This window comes from Orcinus orca, chromosome 1 (genome assembly GCF_937001465.1).
Source record: "Orcinus orca chromosome 1, mOrcOrc1.1, whole genome shotgun sequence".
NCBI lineage: Eukaryota > Metazoa > Chordata > Mammalia > Artiodactyla > Delphinidae > Orcinus > Orcinus orca.
The window spans coordinates 40,596,166-40,615,620 of record NC_064559.1 but is presented as its reverse complement, the minus strand read 5'-3'; the positions used below and the strand labels follow the sequence as shown (position 1 = coordinate 40,615,620).

At 40.7% G+C, this 19,455-nt stretch overlaps 1 protein-coding gene across 3 annotated transcripts in view; it reads left to right on the top strand.

The window, feature by feature from the left end:
• Nucleotides 1–19,455, top strand: part of KCNH1 (potassium voltage-gated channel subfamily H member 1) — a 421,689-nt gene that overhangs the window by 54,233 nt on the left and 348,001 nt on the right. For all 3 annotated transcript variants that reach the window (XR_007473256.1, XM_004275288.3, XM_004275287.3), the window contains exon 5: nt 1,685–1,803. Coding sequence is in view for 2 of the 3 variants with exons in the window: in XM_004275288.3 (XP_004275336.1) it covers nt 1,685–1,803 (119 nt within the window). In the remaining variant the exon portion in view is untranslated. The remainder of the gene's footprint in view (nt 1–1,684; nt 1,804–19,455) is intronic.

Sequence of the window (19,455 nt, the reverse complement as noted above, 5' to 3'; positions counted from 1 at the left end):
TCTGGAATGAGATGAAAAGGAACTTGATTTGCTATTCTTGTTATGTTGACAAAATTTATACAGATCTTGATTCTTAAAGGTTGTGCAAAAAAAGGGCCATCATTCTGCTTGACCTCATTGTCCTGTGGATTCTGAGTCCGTCTTATAGAGGTGCTCCAGGGTAGAATTTGGTAAATGAGATTTCTGCTGCAAGGCACTGGCTACTTCTAAACTCTAAAGGACAAAAAATCAAATTGCCTAGTCTCGCTTTTAGCTGTCATGTAAAAATAGTTGCATGCTGTTTATTTGCTGTACCCCACATCCAGGTCTTTGGAGCTCCCTCACCCCAAGCTTGGTTTTGAGAACCCCTACAGACTTTCAGGGGTCTCATGAGGCAATTGGCACGGTCGTAACCTTGATGCAGATGGCTTGTTGGATATTGGAATGGACGGTTGTCTTTGGGGACCTTTAAATGATTCCTCATACATATTAAAATCTTAGTAAAGATCACTGGTACATCTTAGATTTTGGAGTATAGAGTGGTCTGGATTAGAAAAAGACAAGTGTTTTACTTTCCTTGGAGGGACTAGTCCAGAGGGCCAAGGAGGCCTCAGGACAGTCTTTGTTTTAGCCCAGTAAACTTAGCCACTTTGTTTTACCAGGAAAATGCATCCTGCATTTAAGGCATGTAGATAGAGTCTTTTAATTTCCACTTTACAGATGAGATCATTGAGGCCCAGATAATTTAAACAGTTTGTTGGTGACCTCAAGCAGGCCAGAGGCAGAGATGGGATTTGTATCCAGATTTCTTTACTCTAAGTTCAGTACTCGGCTCTTTGCGTTGCTAGTTTTCAGGGGACCTACCTGCCATCAGCTGTCCTTCCCCCATCCTAGAGCAGACTAAAATCAATTAGTATTGTTTCCCCACCTACCCATGGACTAAATTCATTTATTATTCCCCTGGCTTTGGAGAAGGTAGTACATGGAACGGCCATTTGACTAGCTTGTCTAGTCATTTAAAACCCAGAATCAGCTTAGTCTCTGCTAGGATCAGACGACAGGGGGCTTGGGAACAGCCTGAGCCATAGGGTCAGAGAAACATCTTGACTGCCTGGTGTTGTCTGGCAGAAAAGCCTTGGGCCAGAGTGGGGAGATCTGGGCTCTAGACTCTTAGCTACCTAGGCACTCTGTGCCTCGATTTCCCTAGGTGTAAAACAGTGCTAAGACCTGCCGTACCTGCTTCACCAAACTATGATTAGGGCCAAGTGAAAGTACAAGGGAAAAGTGCATCACTGCACAGATCTGAGCAAGTCTAGGTGCTTTTTTTTTTTTTTTTTTGCGGTACGCGGGCCTCTCACTGTTGTGGCCTCTCCCATTGCGGAGCACAGGCTCCGGACGCGCAGGCTCAGCGGCCATGGCTCACGGGCCCAGCCGCTCTGTGGCATGTGGGATCTTCCCGGACCGGGGCACGAACCCGTGTCCCCTGCATCGGCAGGCGGACTCTCAACCCCTGCGCCACCAGGGAAGCCCTAGGTATTTTTCTGATCAGCAAATCTTGATTACGAGGATGGCCGAGTGACTTGTGGATGTGCAGGAGGACATGGAGGGTGGGCGTCTGCTTCTGACAGGGTAACTCGTGGTATGAATGTCCGAGCACCTTCAGGACCTGGTTGAACCTGTCTCTCCTGTCTTCCACATGCTCCAGGCTGGGGGAAGTTTGCTCGGCTGACCAGAGCACTGACAAGCAGCAGGGGTGTCCTGCAGCAGCTGGCTCCCAGCGTGCAAAAAGGCGAGAACGTCCACAAGCACTCCCGCCTGGCCGAGGTAAGGGCAAGGGTTTAGCTCAGCTTAACCCTCACTCACTTCCATGGGGTCCCTGGGCTGAGAAAATGGTCCACAGTGAGTGTGATGGCTTGGAAGGGGCCTTCAGGACCCCAGACTCTTGTCTTGGCTGGGCTATACACCACCATGTGTGACCTTGGGTAAGTGATCTAACTGCTGTTAGTTGTGTACTCTCACATATGTAAAAGGAGCTGCAAACAACTCCATTCAAAATTGGTTGAGATTACAGTTGTCAGCTGACTCTTTTGAAGGAGTAGGGAAGGAGCTAGAAGTGCTATATACATGAAGGGGGTTTGACTTATAAATCATAACCAACTTTGTTATTTGAGCAATACATACTATTATAGGAAAAGAAGATACAGGAAGCAAAGAGGAAGAAAATAAAAATCACCTAGAATCCCACTAACCAGATAACATTGTTATAATTTTTGTGGACATGCCTTAACTCTTTTTTGCATTTAAGAAATATTCTATTCCTAAAGCCTAAGAAATACATTTTTTCACATTAATGAAGTTGAGATATATCTAAGAATCAATGTGTATGTTTAAGATGGGTTGTATTGCCTTTTCTTCATTTTATAAAGTTATGAACATCTTTCCAGGTTAATAAATATACTTAAAATTATTGCTGTTTCCATAACCTTTGTAGTAAGGAAAATTCATGGTGGTGGTATTCTCCCTTTTGCTGGCACAAGTGAGAGGCTGGGAAACCTGGACAAGATATTTGATCAGGCTTAATGCACCCAAATTATTATTATCTGTCTTTGGTGGTCCTGCATCCAAATCACTGTTATCTCCCTTTGGTGGTGCCTGGTCTTTTTTTTTTTTTTTTTTTTTTTCCAACTAGACCAGGGTAAGACCAATTAAGAGCATTATACTTTCCATGTAGCAAATTTCCATCTTACCCAAAGATGGCAGAGTTAGCTGTCTCTCTGCCTGGTCGTGGCCAGTCAGTTCCTGATCTGTGCTGAGATGACAGGGCACTTTCTGACCTGCCTCTTGGCTTCCATATCCCCGAGGGAGAAACTCCCAGCACGGTGCAGCTGACAGTGGGTGCTCTGCATATGTGCACCGAATGTTGAATGGGTTGACTACAGAAGATGTCCTTATAGCAGCCAAAAGCTTCTGCCAGCAGTGGGACGGGGGGCATTCATTTGTGTTGTATTAGAGAAGGTGAGATCCTTGGATGATGGCAGCATCATTTTTGTCATGATGTGGGCTCACCTTGCGATAGAAAGAATAAAAAAGAGACCCTTCAGCTCACAGCCTGCACTTTCTCTGTCCCTGCTGCTTCTTTTGGTTAATGATGTTCCCTCCTCTCCTACTGTCTCCAGCTTGCTCACTCTTATCCAGCCACATTCCTTGCTGTTCCTCTTATACACCAGGCTTGCTCTTCCCCCAGACTTTTGTGTTCTACTCCTTCACCAGCTGCAAGTCTTTGCTCAGATGTCATTTTCTCTATGTGGCTACCTCTGTCAGAGATACAAGAACTGGTAGGATATTTGTATGTTAAGGGATTGATTGTAAGGAGGTGCTTGTGGGGACTGGGGAAGTCCAGAATTCGTGGGGCAGCTTGGCCAACTGGAAACCCTTGGGAGGAGCTGGTTGGTGCTGAAGTCCCAGGTGGAATTTCTTCTCAGGGAAACCTCAGTTTTGCTCTTAAAGCCTTTCAGCTGATTAGATGAGGACCACCCAGATTATGGAGTATAATCTCCCTTCCTGCAAGTCAGCTGATTGTAGATGTCAATCACATCTACAAAATACCTTCACAGAAGCACTTAGTGTTTGACTGAACAACTAGGTACCATGGCCTAGCCAAGTTGACACATGAAACTAACCATTACAGTTTAATCCTTGTCAGTTCGGCACCCGTATACATTTCCTTAAACCATACTTAATCTCCAAATAAAGATAATAACAAAGTCATACTTCCACCTAACATGATCCAGTTATGTTGCATATTACCGAAACATACCAGCCCTTTCCCCAGAAGAGGATGCAAAGTCCTCGGGTGAGATCGCCACTCCTTGATACCCTGTAACTTAAACAGTGTGATGTAAACTTAACTCTTAACATCTTATGTTAGATAATAAGGGAATAAGACAGGGAAGAAAATAAAAATATTTGCCTTATATATACACTATATACTATATATATATATATATATATATATATACAGACACACACAGACACACACACTATAGTGTGTGTATATTATATATATATATATATATATACAAACATTAATAACAAAATAAGAAATACTCATTAACTCTTAATCCTCTCCTTAACCTGCTCTACGTTATGCTCCACTTAATGGCTTCCAATATACTATACAGTTTACTTATTGTGTTTATTGTTCACTGGTATATCCCAAGCATTTAAAACAGTGTCCAGCACATAGTAGATGCTCATCAGTAGTAAGTGTTTTTTTTTTTCCTTAATTGATCGAATGGATGAAAGAGAGGAAATCATGTTAATGTTTTTGCCTAACTGTCTGGCATGAGTAGTTGCTCATTGATTGGCAATATGAGGCAAACATCTGGGTCCCATCCCAGGGGCTGCTAAATTTTAATTAACCTGGCTAGAGGCTTATGGATTTTATTGATCTTTTCAAAGAACCAACTTTTGGTTTGTGGATTTTCTCTAATGGTTTTCTGTTTCCAGTTTCACTGATTTCTGCTCTAATTTTTAATTTTTTCTTCTGTTTAGTTTGGAATGAATTTGCTCTTCTTTTTCTAGCTTCGTAAGGTGGAAGCTTAGTTTATTGATTTTTGATCGTTCTCCTTTACTAATGCATGCGTTCAATCCTATAAATTTCCCTTTAAGCACTGCTTTCACTGCATCCCACAAATTTTGATAGGTTGTGTTTTCATTTTCATTTTGTTCAAAATATTTAAAAATTTCTCTTGAGATTTGTTCTTTGGTCCCAGGTGTTATATAGAAGTGTGTTGTTTTATCTCCAAGTATTTGGGGATTTTACAACTGTCTTTCTGTTATTGATTTCTGGTTTAATTCCGTTGTGATCTGAGAGCAGACACTGTATGATTTCTATACTGTTAAATTTGTTAAGGTGTGTTTTATGGCCCAGTATGTGGTCTATCTTGGTGAATGTTCCATGTGAGCTTGAGAAGAACGTATATTCTGCTACCGTTGGATGAAGTAGTTCATAGATGTCCATTATATCCAATTGTGTGTTGAGCTCCACAACATCCTTACTGACTTTTTGCCTGCTGGATCTGCACATTTCCATTAGGGGGTGTTAATGTCTCCAGCTATAATAGTGGATTCATCTATTCTCCTTGTAGTTCTATCAATTTTTGCCTCATGTATTTTAATGCTCTGTTGTTTGCTGCATACTCATTAAGGACTGTTATGTCTTCTTGAAAAATTGACTCCTTTATCATTACATAATGCCACTCTTTATCCCTGATAACTTTTCTTGCTGTGAAGTCTGGTCTGTCAGGAATGAATATTGCAACTCCCACTTTCTTTTGCTTAGCATGAGTATGTTAAATCTTTCTTCTTATTTTAATCTACATGTGCATTTATATTTGAAGTGGGTTTCTTGTCGACAACGTATAATTGGATGCTGTTTCTTGATCCACTTTGACAATCTGTGTCTTAATTGGCCTATTTAGACGACTGACATTTAAAGTGATTATTGATATAGTTGGATTAATATTTACCACATTTGTTGCTGGTTTTTATTTGTTGCCCTTGTTCTGTATTCCTATTTTGTCTTCCACTCTTTTCTGCCTTTTGTGGTTTTAACTGAGCATTTTATATGATTCTATATTTTCTCCTTCCTTAGCATATTATACTTTTTTTTACATTTTTTTTAGTGGTTTCCCTAGAGTTTGGAGTATACATTTACAAGTAATCCAAGTCTACTTTCAAATACAGTGGTCCCTAGGTACCCAAAGGGGGATATGTTCCAGGACCCCCCACAGGTACCAAAATCCATGGATGCCCGAGTCTTTTATATAAAATGGCATGGTGTTTCATATAAATTATTCACTATTCACATCCTCTCATATACTTTTTTTTTTTTTTTTTTTGGCGGTACGCGGGCCTCTCACTGTTGTGGCCTCTCCCGCTGCAGAGCGCAGGCTCCAGACGCGCAGGCTCAGCGGCCATGGCTCACGGGCCCAGCCGCTCTGGGCACGTGGGATCCTCCCGGACTGGGGCATGAACCCGTGTCCCCTGCATTGGCAGGCGGACTCTCAACCACTGGGCCACCAGGGAAGCCCTCTCATATACTTTAAATTATCTCTAGATTGCTTATAATACCTAATACAATGTAAACACTATGTAAATAGTCATAAATATAATGTAAATGTTATGTAAATAGTTGCTGGTGTGCAACAAATTCAAGTTTTGCTTTTTGGCACTTTCTGGAATTTTTTTTCTGAATATTTTGATCTGCACTTGGTTGAATCCACAGATGCAGAACCCACGGATTTAGAGGGCTGACTGTAATACTGTACGTAGTGCTTCATGGGTAGTGCAAGTACCTTGTAATAAAATACTCCTAATTCCTCTGTCCTGTCCATTGTGCCATTGCTGTGATTCATTTCACTTATTCATAAGCATGCAAAAGCATATATATGTATACAGTATCAAATACATTGTTGCTGTTATTTTGAACAAACTGTTATCTGTTGGATCAATTAAGAATAAGAAAAATTGGGACTTCCCTGGTGGTGCAGTGGTTAAGAATCCGCCTACCAATGCAGGGGACACGGGTTCAAGCCCTGGTCTGGGAAGATCCCACATGCCACTGAGCAACTAAGCCTGTGCGCCACAACTACTGAGCCTGAGCTCTACAGCCCGCGAGCCACAACTACTGAGCCCGTATGCCACAACTACTGAAGCCTGTGTACCTAGAGCCTGTGCTCCACAACAAGAGAAGCCACCTCAGTGAGAAGCCTATGCACCACAACAAAGAGTAGTGCCTGCTCACCGCAACTAGAGAAAGCCTGTGCGCAGCAACGAAGACCCATTGCGGCCAAAAATAAAAAAAAAATTCAAAAAATATTTTAAGAATAAGAAAAACAAAAGTTTTTCTTTTACCTTCCCTTATTCCTTCTCCAGTGTTCCTCTTTTTCATTAAGTAGATCCAAGTTTCTGACCTATATCATTTTCTTTCTCTCTGAAGAACTTCTTTATAAATTTCTTGCAAGGCATTTCTGCTGGCAACAAATTCCCTCAATTTTTATCTGAGACATTATTTATCCTTCGCTTTTGAAAGATAATTTTGCAGGGTACAGAATTCTAGGTTGGTGTTTGTTTTCTCAACACTTTAAATATTTCGCTCTACTCTCTTCTTGTTTGTGCAGTTTCTGAGGAGATTTAGGATGTAATTCTTATCTTCGTTCCTAATAGGTTAGGTTTTGGTTTTTTTTTTCCCCTTCCAGATTCTTTCAGGAATTTTTGTTTGATTTTCTGCAGTTTGAATATGCTGTGCCTAAGTTTTTTTCTTTTCTTTTCACTTATACTGCTTGGTGTTTTCTGAGCTTCCTGTATCTGTGGTTTGGTGTCTGACATGAATTTGGGGAAGTTATCAGTCATTATTGCTTAAAATATTTCTTCCATTTCTTTCTTTCCTCTCCTCTGGTATTCCTATTCCATGTGTGTTATACCTTTTATAGTTGTCCCACAGTCCTTGGACATTCTGTTTTATTTTACTTTTTGGTCCTTTTCTCTTTGCTTTTCAGTTTTGGAGGTCTCTATTGACATGTCCTCAAGCTCAGAAATTCACTCCTCTGCCATGTCCTGTCCACTAAGGAGCCCATCAAAAGCATTCTTTGTTTCTGTTATAGTATTTTTGATCTCTGGCATTTCTTTTTGGTTCCTTCTTAGAACTTCCATCTCTGCTTACATCATCTGTCTGTTCTTGCATGCTCTCTATTTTAACCGTTAGAGCCCTTAGCATATGAATCATAGTTTTTAAAATTTCTGGTCTGATAATTCCAGCATCCCTGCCATATCTAGGTCTGGCTCTGTCTCTTCAAACTGTGTTTTTTGCCTTTTACTATGCCTTGCAACTTTCTGTTGAAATCTGGACATGATGTACTGGGTAACAGGAACTAGGGTAAAGAGACCGTTAGTGTGGTATAAGATGTCGGGGGAGAGGAATCATTCTATAGTCCCATGATTAGGTCACAGTATTTTAGTGAGTCTATGCCCCTGGGCTATGGACTTAACAAGTGCTTCTCAGTTAGTTCCCCATTTAGACCAAACAAGATGAGGCAGTATGGCCTGCAGTGGTGTATTTCTCTTTCCATATGCCAGAAGCTAGAGCAATTGGGTATTTTTCTATACTCAGGTGAGTTAGGCTCTGATAAAACCCCCCAAATTAAGCTCTGGTTAACTAGTTTCTCCGGAGGGCAGGCCTTTTTAAGAGGAAGAGCGTGCTGTGGTGTTTTTTAAAATGGTTACTTTTCTATTCCTCTTTCCAGGAGCATGGGGATACTTTTCTCTGATGTTTACTGTGAGAATCTGGTGGAGCTCCTGGAAGTAAAACTCACAAATGTGCGAGGCCCCTGCCCATGACTGGATCCCCCTAGAATTTTTAACTCTCAGATTTGTCCGTGCTGAGGCTGCGGCAATTTGGTAGTTACAGTTTAGGCTTTCCTGTCCGGTACTAGTTCTTGTGGAGGTTTCTGCTTCTGGGTTTTTTCTGGCAAGTTGTGATTCTCTGTATTCACCTGTCTGTCTCTCCAATTTTTGGTGCAATAGTTTGTCCTCTGACCTCACCTCTTGTGTGGAACTAAGAAGAGTTGTTGACTTTTCAGTTTGTACAGCTTTTTACTTGTTAGGATGGAATGACAATTTCCAAGCCTCTTACAACCTGCACCAGAAATTGGAAGTTGGCTAGTAAGTGTTCAACAGAGAAAAATCTTTTCCCTGTCTAAAGCTTACAGCCAGTGTCCTGATGAGTTTTCTCACTGGTAAATGTCGTTGATCAAATGGAGATTGAGTAAGAGTATGGACACCTCATTGAAACCTCTCCCACCTCCAGGAAAAAAATTGACACAACGCACAAGTGGCTGGGAATGGCAGTTTTGCCTTTCAATGGGTTGCACATGTGATTTTCAAGGCCAACTTATATCCCTGTTTGAACTCAGGCAATTTGGCTTTCGTCCTCACATGAGTCCTCTTGTCTCCCTCCTGGACTGATTCTAGAAAAGAAGGAAGCACGTACTGTGTGCCAGGATCTGTGCTGCTCATCTTCTCCTTTAATCCCCTAGACATCTTGGAGCAGTGTTATAGAGGGGGAAACTGGGGCACAGGGAAGTTCATTAACTTGTTTGTGGTTCACCTGGCAGTAAGTGGTGGACTCTGGATTGAGAACCAGGTTTATGTGACTCCAAACCCAACCTGTTTCCCATCTGGGGCACTTCCTTCTGAGCACTGTCTCTTCTTCCCAGCCCTCTGCTACTGCTTATACTAGGGTTACCATACCTTCCAGCTTTAGACCTGATAGGGGACCATGGTCTCTCTCATCTCAGGATGGGACACCAAGTCCACTTCATCTCGCTATTCTTCAGCACTCCATCCTCTTCCCTCAGGCTAGTGTGAGCACTTGTTCTTTTGGAGGGCCAGTTTATTTTCAGATCTTAAATATATCCTATGTCATACACGCACCCTAATGTTCATGGCAGCACCATTTGCAATAGCCAAGACATGGAAGCAACCTAAATGTTCATCAACAGATGAATGGATAAAGAAGATGTGGTATACATATTTATAATGGAATACTATTCAGCCATAAAAAGGATGAAATAATGCCATTTGCAGCAACATGGATGGACCTAGAGATTATCATACTAAGTGAAGTCAGACAGAGAAAGACAAATATCATATGATATCACTTATATGTGGAATCTCAAATATACAAATGAACTTATTTACAAACAGAAATAAACTCACAGACATAGAAAACAAACTTAGGGTTACCAAAGGGGAAGGAGGGGGAGGGATAAATTAGGAGGTTGGGATTAGCAGATACAAACTACTATATATAAAATAGATAAACAACAAGGTCCTACTGTATAGCACATGGAACTATATATATATATATATATATATATATAGATAGATAGATATAGATATATATAGATAATGAATCACTTTGCTATACACCAGAAACTAACACAACACTGTAAAGTAACTATACTTCAGTGAAAAAAAAATCTTATGTCAGTACATAGATCAGGCTAGAGGACCCTTTTCACAGGTTGGGTTCTCTGGGATGCAGATACTGCATAACATCTGTGAAAGAAAAGGGGGAGGAAGCAGCATTGGGCAGGGAGGGCATCAGACACAGTGCAGATCCGATTGAGGCTCTGCCAGCCTGACAGGGAGCTCTGCAGCAGAGAAGGCAGCAGAGCAGCCCCATGCAGAGCAGGAAGGGCTGGGCTCCTCAACCACCTTCTTCTTCTTTTTTTTTTTTTTCTGTTTTTTGTGTTTATATATATATATAACATCTTTATTGGAGTGTAATTGCTTTACAATGGTGTGTTAGTTTCTGCTTTATAACAAAGTGAATCAGTATACATATACATATGTTCCCATATCTCTTCCCTCTTGCGTCTCCCTCCCTCCCACCCTCCCTATCCCACCCCTCTAGGTGGTCACAAAGCACCGAGCTGATCTTCCTGTGCTATGTGGCTGCTTCCCACTAGCTATCTATTTTACGTTTGGTAGTGTATATATGTCCATGCCACTCTCTCGCTTTGTCACAGCTTACCGTTCCCCCTCCCCATATCCTCAAGTCCATTCTCTAGTAGGTCTGTGTCTTTATTCCTGTCTTATTCCTAGGTTCTTCATGACATTTTTTCCCTTAAATTCCGTATATATGTGTTAGCATATGGTATTTGTCTTTCTCTTTCTGACTTACTTCACTCTGTGTGACAGACTCTAGGTCCATCCACCTCATTACAAATAGCTCAGCTTCGTTTCTTTTTATGGCTGAGTAATATTCCATTGTATATATGTGCCACATCTTCTTTATCCATTCATCCGATGATGGACACTTAGGTTGTTTCCGTCTCTGGGCTATTGTAAATAGAGCTGCGATGAACATTTTGGTACATGACTCTTTTTGAATTATGGTTTTCTCAGGGTATATGCCCAGTAGTGGGATTGCTGGATCATATGGTAGTTCTATTTGTAGTTTTTTAAGGAACCTCCATACTGTTCTCCATAGTGGCTGTACCAATTCACATTCCCACCAGCAGTGCAAGAGTGTTCCCTTTTCTCCACACCCTCTCCGGCATTTATTGTTTCTAGATTTTTTGATGATGGCCATTCTGACTGGTGTGAGATGATATCTCATTGTAGTTTTGATTTGCATTTCTCTAATGATGTTGAGCATTCTTTCATGTGTTTGTTGGCAGTCTGTATATCTTATTTGGAGAAATGTCTACCTAGGTTTTCTGCCCATTTTTGGATTGGGTTTGTTTTTTGTTATTGAGCTGCATGAGCTGCCCATAAATTTTGGAGATTAATCCTTTGTCAGTTGCTTCATTTACAAATATTTTCTCCCATTCTGAGGGTTGTCTTTTGGTCTTGTTTATGATTTCCTTTGCTGTGCAAAAGCTTTTAAGTTTCATTAGGTCCCATTTGTTTCTTTTTGTTTTTATTTCCATTTCTCTAGGAGGTGGGTCAAAGAAGATCTTTCTGTGATTTAAGTCATAGAGTGTTCTGCCTATGTTTTCCTCTAAGAGTTTGATAGTTTCTGACCTTACATTTAAGTCTTTAATCCATTTTGAGTTTATTTTTGTGTATGGTGTTAGGGAGTGATCTAATCTCATACTTTTACATGTACCTGTCCAGTTTTCCCAGCACCACTTATTGAAGAGGCTGTCCTTTCTCCACTGTACATTCCTGCCTCCTTTATCAAAGATAAGGTGACCATATGTGCGTGGGTTTATCTCTGGGCTTTCTATCCTGTTCCATTGATCTGTATTTCTGTTTCTGTGCCAGTACCATACTGTCTTGATTACTGTAGCTTTGTAGTATAGTCTGAAGTCAGGGAGCCTGATTCCTCCAGCTCCATTTTTCATTCTCAAGATTGCTTTGGCTATGTGGGGTCTTTTGTGTTTCCATACAAATTGTGAAATTTTTTGTTTAGTTCTGTGAAAAATGCCAGTGGTAGTTTGATAGGGATTGCATTGAACCTGTAGATTGCTTTGGGTAGTAGAGTCATTTTCACAACGTTGATTCTTCCAATCCAAGAACATGGTATATCTTTCCATCTATTTGTATCATCTTTAATTTCTTTCATCAGTGTCTTATAATTTTCTGCATACAGGTCTTTTGTCTCCTTACGTAGGTTTATTCCTAGATATTTTATTCTTTTTGTTGCAATGGTAAATGGGAATGTTTTCTTGATTTCACTTTCAGATTTTTCATCATTAGTGTATAGGAATGCAAGAGATTTCTGTGCATTAATTTTATATCCTGCTACTTTACCAAATTCATTGATTAGCTCTAGTAGTTTTCTGGTAGCATCTTTAGGATTCTCTATGTATAGTATCATGTCATCTGCAAACAGTGACAGCTTTACTTCTTCTTTTCTGATTTGGATTCCTTTTATTTCCTTTTCTTCTCTGATTGCTATGGCTAGAACTTCCAAAACTATGTTGAATAAGAGTGGTGAGAGTGGGCAACCTTGTCTTGTTCCTGAAACTGTGATTAAAAATCTTCCAACAAACAAAAGCCCAGGACCAGATGGCTTCACAGGCAAATTCTATCAAACATTTAGAGAAGAGCTAACACCTATTCTTCTCAAACTCTTCCAAAATATAGCAGAGGGAGGAACACTCCCAAACTCATTCTACGAGGCCACCATCACCCTAATAACAAAACCAGACAAGGATGTCACAAAGAAAGAAAACTACAGGCCAATATCACTGATGAACCTAGATGCAAAAATCCTCAACAAAATACTAGTAAACAGAATCCAACAGCACATTAAAAGGATCACACACCATGATCAAGTGGGATTTATCCCAGGAATGCAAGGATTTTTCAATATACGCAAATCAATCAATGTGATAAACCATATTAACAAATTGAAGGAGAAAAACCATATGGTCATCTCAATAGATGCAGAGAAAGCTTTCGACAAAATTCAACACCATTTATGATAAAAACCCTCCAGAAAGTAGGCATAGAGGGAACTTTCCTCAACATAATAAAGGCCATATATGACAAACCCACAGCCAACATCGTCCTCAATGGTGAAAAACTGAAAGCATTTCCACTAAGATCAACCACCTTCTTGCTCAGTTATTGGCAGGTGCCTCCCTGGGAAGCTCAGGTTTCTGTCCCTTAGGAAGCCAACAGGAGGCTGTCACCTAACTGCACACTCCACAGTGGGGCAGGGAATCCTTTCTTGAAGCAGGATCTAAGTCTGCCACCAGCTTGCTTCTCTCTTTCTGCCTTTATAGGAAGGAAAGTCACGGTCGATGTATGAGAGAACATCCCTCCTGCTCAGCAGGATTCACTCTGTGGTCTTCATGCGGGAGTGATCCTGCTGGGCTTTGGTCTGGCTGGGACAACTCTTTGCTGCCAGCTTCTCTCTTCATGGAAAGGCTGGGGGGGGGGGGAAGATATGGACGAGAAACCATCTTTTCCTGTCACATCTTCTCACTCTTCCCTATGAGGGACCCAGGTCCAGATAAAATCTGAGCTGTGCGTTTGTGATAGCTGGAGTGCAAGCATGCCCATTCAGCCACATCACAGCTCACAGCTCATGACGCTCAGCATCTCACTGTAAGGAGATCGGGTAAATGCTGTCTGTGCTGCTGTTTTTCATGTAGGTGACAGGCGTAGTGGGCTGAAACAGCATCAAATGTTACTGCCCACTTGACAACTTACCGTGTGATTTCAGGCAAGTCATTTCACTGTTAAGAACTTCCATTTCTTTCTCTTTCTTTTCTTCAAATGGAGGAATTGACTTCAATTGAGAATAATATGTACTTATAGATTTGTGAAGAGTAAGGGAGCTTCTGAATGTGAACAAACACTTCGGTATATAGAAAATGCTCAATAATGTTAGTTTAATATTAAATTTTAATTTTTGGTTCTTTATATTGCTTTTAAAATTTTTCTCAAGAGAAAGAAATCTTGCTATTTGCAGTGACATGGATGGACCTCGAGGGCATTACGCTAAATGAAGTATGTCAGACAGAGAAAGACAAATACTGTATGATCTTATTTTTATGTGGAAATAAAACAAAGCAAAACAAAACAAACTCCTGGTCTCATAGATTAGAGAACAGATTGGTGGATGCCAGAGGCAGGGGGTGAGGGCAAGTGAAATTGGTGAAGGGGGTCAAAGGATACAGCCTACCAGTTATAAAGTAAGTTCTGGTGAAGTAATGTAAAGAATGGTGCGTATAGTTAGTAATACTGTATTGTTTATTCAAAAGTTGCTAAGAGAGTAGTTAGAAGTTCTCATTACAAGAAAAAAAATTAGTAGCTACATGTGGTGATGGATGTTAAGTAGCCTTATGGTGGAGATCATTTTGCAATGTATACAAATAATGAGTCATTATGTTGTACACCTGAAACTAATAGGATGTTACCTGTCAATTCTATCTCAGTAAGCAAAATTTCTCAATTTTCAGAAATAAAACAGGTTCTTTATTGGATTTTAATACATAGAGGTATATAAAATAAAAGGTGAAACATCCACTGTTTCTTGAAGTAACCATTTTTAAACAGTGTATGTTTTTAGTAAACTATATATGAACAAGTGTTCATTTATGTTGATATTTTTTTAACAAAAATGTTGTCATACTATTATATATATTATTTTCCGATCTGCTTTTTTTCCCACTTACTAGTATATTTGGGATATTTTCCTAAGAGCATATATCCCCTTCATTTTTTTTTAATGGTTGCAATGTATTCATTGCATGACTATATCCGACGCTATTTAGTTGTCCCCTTGTTGATACATAATTAGATTGTTACCAGTCTTTGGTTATTAAAGATAATGCTTCAGTAAACCTCCTTGTATGTGTATTTTTGGTTTTAATTTAGAAACCTTTAAAATATTCAGAGTAGTAGAGAGTAATTTAACAAGCATTCATTTATTTATTCTGTTTATATAGTACATGCTGACAATTCCTCACTTCAAATTTTTTTTTAAAAATTAAAATATTACAGAGGAATCCCCTGGTGGTCCAGTGGACTTGGCGATTTCCCTGCCATGGGCCTTGGTTCGATCCCTGGTCGGAGAACTAAGATCCCGCAAGCCACTCAGCGTGGCCAAAAAATAAATAAATAAAATAAAATATTACAGGTAAAGTTGAGGTCCCCTTAGAACTTATTCCCAGAGGTAATCACTACCCTGAAGTTGTGTGTCTCCTTGCTATTGATGTTTTGATTTTTTTATTACTTATATATTTATCCCTAAAACACATATACTCTGATTGTGTGGTTTTAAAAAATATATTTGCACAAATGATATCATATTGTGATATTTTATGACTTGTGTTTTACACTCAACATTGATTTTTGAAAGCTTTCTATTTTGAAATTATTATAGACTCACGGGAAGTTGCAAAACTGGTACAGAGGGTGTTCTCTACCCTCCACTCAGCTTCCCTCAACAGTAGCATCTTATATAACTACAGTATAATACTATACAGTAAAACATATAACTACAGGAAATCAACATGTGTAGAATATTGTTAAACTAAAGATCATATTCAGATTTCACCAGTCTTTACATGCACTCATTTGTGCATGTGTGTGCCTTTGTATATACATGTAAGTGTATATTTAGTTTCATAAGAACTGCCAAACTATTTGCCAATTGCAGTTGGTTGTATCGTTTTACATTCCCTCCAGTAATGTATGAAACAGCCAGTTTATCTATATCCTTGCCAGCATTTGGCATTGCCGCTCTTTTTTATTTTAACCATTTTAATAAGTACGTAGTGATAGCTCATTGTGGTCTTAATTTGCATTTTAGTAATGGCTAAAGATGTTGAACATCTTTTCATGAGCTTGTTTTACAACCACATTTCCAGCTGGTGAAATGCCAGTTCATGTCTCTTGCCCGTTTTCTAATTGAGTTCTGTTAACATCTCTTCCTTTTTTATTGCTTTAGAAATGTCAGCTTACTTTAAATCCTCTCTTTTGGTGTTTACTTTCCTCTTGTAGTGAGCTTATGTACAATCTGAGTTTTTGGTGGGAGTCCAGTGGGTCCCCAACTGATGAGGCATCTGGATGTGGTGGTTGAGTTTGCCTGTGCCGTATTCATAAATTTTCACCTGGATCAGACCAACTTTCCTGTAAATGTTTTTAGCCCTGGGGCTCCCAACTATGTCAACAACGTGAGTTTGGTTCCACACTCGTATACGGCACATACCTGGCGTTCTGATCTCTTACAGATCATCCTTTTTCTACCCAAAAGTCTGGACAGATGACCAGTTTCTTTTTTATGTCTCTGAGATATGGGTAGACACTTCCTGTTCCATGTCTCTTTGTTAGGGCAGCCCCTTGTCACCCCAGCAAAAGCATATGGGTTCCCTTCCTGTCCCCTCCAGTGCACACCCAGCTCTAACAACCCCTGTTTCTGAAAAACTCCTGGGCTGTTTGGTTTCAGTTCCTACTGGCTGCTTTGGTTTTGCATTCCTGTTACGGTTCTGGCACCTAAGATTTTGAACTTTATTTCTTTTTAAATGTTTGTTTAAATTTTTAAACAGCATCTCAATGTGTTTGGTGTGAATGGACAGCTTACCATATTTACTTAGTCCACTCTGTAGATTGTTAATTCTCTAAATACTTGTGCTAATATGAATATAATAGATTACAAAAGTGGAATTAAGGAGACAGAGGGTACAAACGTTTCAAACTGGGTAGAACCTGCCAAAGTTCACACAACAAGGTTGTACTAGTTTACACTGCCAGTTTCTTTCTTCTCTCACCATTACCAATATTAATTGCTATCAATTGTTTTACTTAATCTTAAGTTTTAACGTTTCAATTAATTTTTAAGGGAAGATCATCTTTTTTTTTTAATGAACTGCACAAGGATTTGGTCTGATAAATATAGAGGCTGCCTTCCTTACATGCGTGAAAGTGCTGCCGCCCATCAGTAGCAGAGGCATGAGGAGCACGAGACGGCCCAGCACCAGCAACCTCCGGCAGGCAGCTGGACAGAGATGCAGAGAGCTCAAGTTTACTTACTGAACATGTGTACAGCTGGGCTTACTGTCCACATTCCCAGGTGACAAGCAGGTATGCTGTGCTCTGCTGAGGGAGAGTGGAAGGTGGGTATGTCCAGTCTGAGCTAGTGTCAGGGTCCCTAGTTTTTTTGTCCCACAGACCAGAATCACCAGTAGAAGCTGCCAGGAGGTATGTGAGCAAAGGTGTTTTTTTCTGAGAAACAGGCTCTATGTGACTTGAGATTTCCTGCCCGCTTTTTTTTTTTTTTTTCCCTCTTTGGTTGTTGACTTCATTTGACTCTTCAGACTCAGGGAAAAGTGACAACACTCAGTGGCGTCTCACCAGCAACACCGCATTCTATTGCTCTGCACAGGAAAGTAACTTGGCAACAGGAGCTTCTGCCACAAGTACCTGGGTTTGGAGCTCATTTTGCCTCTTGCAAAGAGTCTTTTTAAACACTCTCAACTATCGCAATATGCCGTAGGCTGTGCCTGGTAGTAAGTGTCATTTCTGGAGGTGTTTTGGGTGACCACCTGATGGCACGTGGAAGGTGAGCTTTGAAGTGTGGCTGGACTAATGGCCTTGCCATTGCCGTCGAGCTTTGAAGGGCAGCCTGGGCTTGGTGGCTCTACGTGCCCTCAGGGCCATGAGGTTCCTTCTAGTCAGTGCTCTCTTGTCTAAGGGCTAAAGTCTTATGGGGGGATTCTTTTCTTTTTTCCTAGGAGGGCCATTTGGGTTATTCAAGCAGGCAGGGGAAAACTCAAATGTTCAGCAATGCCAGGGATCAACTCTACACTTGATTTTGATTAAAAAAAGTTGTAAATGAACAGCTGAAATGACGTTTACGGATTTTCTGCAGGGTTTATTTTTTTTTCCCCCTTAGAGACAGGATGATGTAGTGGAAAGAGAAGGGGATTTGGAGTCAGACTGACCCGAGTCCTGTCCAAAACTCCAGTACGTTCCAGCTGTGTGACTTTATAAAAGTTACTTAGCCTCACTCATCTTTCCTCATCCTCATTAAATAAAGATACTACTTACCCTGAAAGACTGTCGTGAGGATTTGTGATGCTTTAAAAGACAGGCCCGATCTTATTTCTCCCTGCTTAAAATTCCTTTAACATCGTCTTGTTACTTCTTTGGATAAATTTAAAATTTACATTGTGACTTACAAGACCTAACTCACCTCTCCAGCCTGATCTGCTAGCTCTCCGCTCACTCTCAGTGTCAGCCTGGTGGCATTCACACTTGTCACACTCTCCCCTGGACCTTGGAAATGCCCTTCCTCTGCCTGCAGCTCTTGCTGTGTCTCTTGACTGGCGTCGTTCCTACCCATCCTTCCTTCAAGTCCCAATGTAGACATCAGACCTCCCCTGTGAGGCCTTCCCAACTGCCCCTGCCCCACCTCAGGCCAGGTAGGCCTCCCTTTCGGAAGCCCTCCTTGGCCTGGGCAGTTTCCTCTTTGAGCACTCAGGCCCCTGGGAAGGCTGTTGTTTAACATTGTCTTCCTCCAACAGATGAAAGGTCCATGAAGGCAGGGGCAGTATCTCTCTTGTTTATTCCACATGCCTACCACTGAACACAGTACCAACACGTAGTAGTGCTTGATAAATGTTCATTAAATGAACGAAGGAAGAAGGATGCAAGCCCTTAGTTTAGTAAATATTGATTCCCTTCCACATTTAACCTCTTCCTCCCCTCGTGAAAGTTGACTGCCTTGATCATGGATAATGGACAACTATTTGTAGCTGATTTGATGATGAAAGCCACGTTTCCATTGACTCCATCACCTCATCATAATTCTCAAAAACTTGAGTTTTAAAACTGTAGCTGAAGAATTCAAAATAAAAAGTTAAAAGAATACCACTGAAGTACTCCTCAGCAAAATAGGAAGAAAACAAAGATTGTTGCGCGATTGCATTTCACTCTGGGCTGATATTTGCGGAGGTATCGTGGGTTGGTACTCTACTGTGACATAAAGTATATGGGTTAATACTTTTAATTGCTTCCCACTGCCTTTATCTCTTCCATTAAAGAGCAAGTGCATCATGGAAAAAGTTCTAAAAATAGAGCCTGCCTGGTTTATGGAGAAGGGTGTTTATGACAAGAATTATGCAGTTGTTTAGCTCAGATGTCTGAAGCCCCAAATCAGGTTTTATTTTGTGGCTAGGGCCTTGTTAACATCCAGCTCTCCCTTTTTGTTTGAATATGCTTTTTCTGGCGGGAACACACTCTGTCCTCACTCTGTGGTCACAAAAAACCCATGTTGTTTCTAAACAGGGGAGGTTTTTGGAGCTGTACTTGGGGAAAGGGAAAGAGACACACGTATAAGAGGGAGAGGTTATGCCTGGAGTGAGGGGTTTAGGGAAGCGAGATTTCTCTTCACTCACAGGGCAGGATGTTTGAGGCAGTCGTGGGAGATGGTGGTGGTGGTGA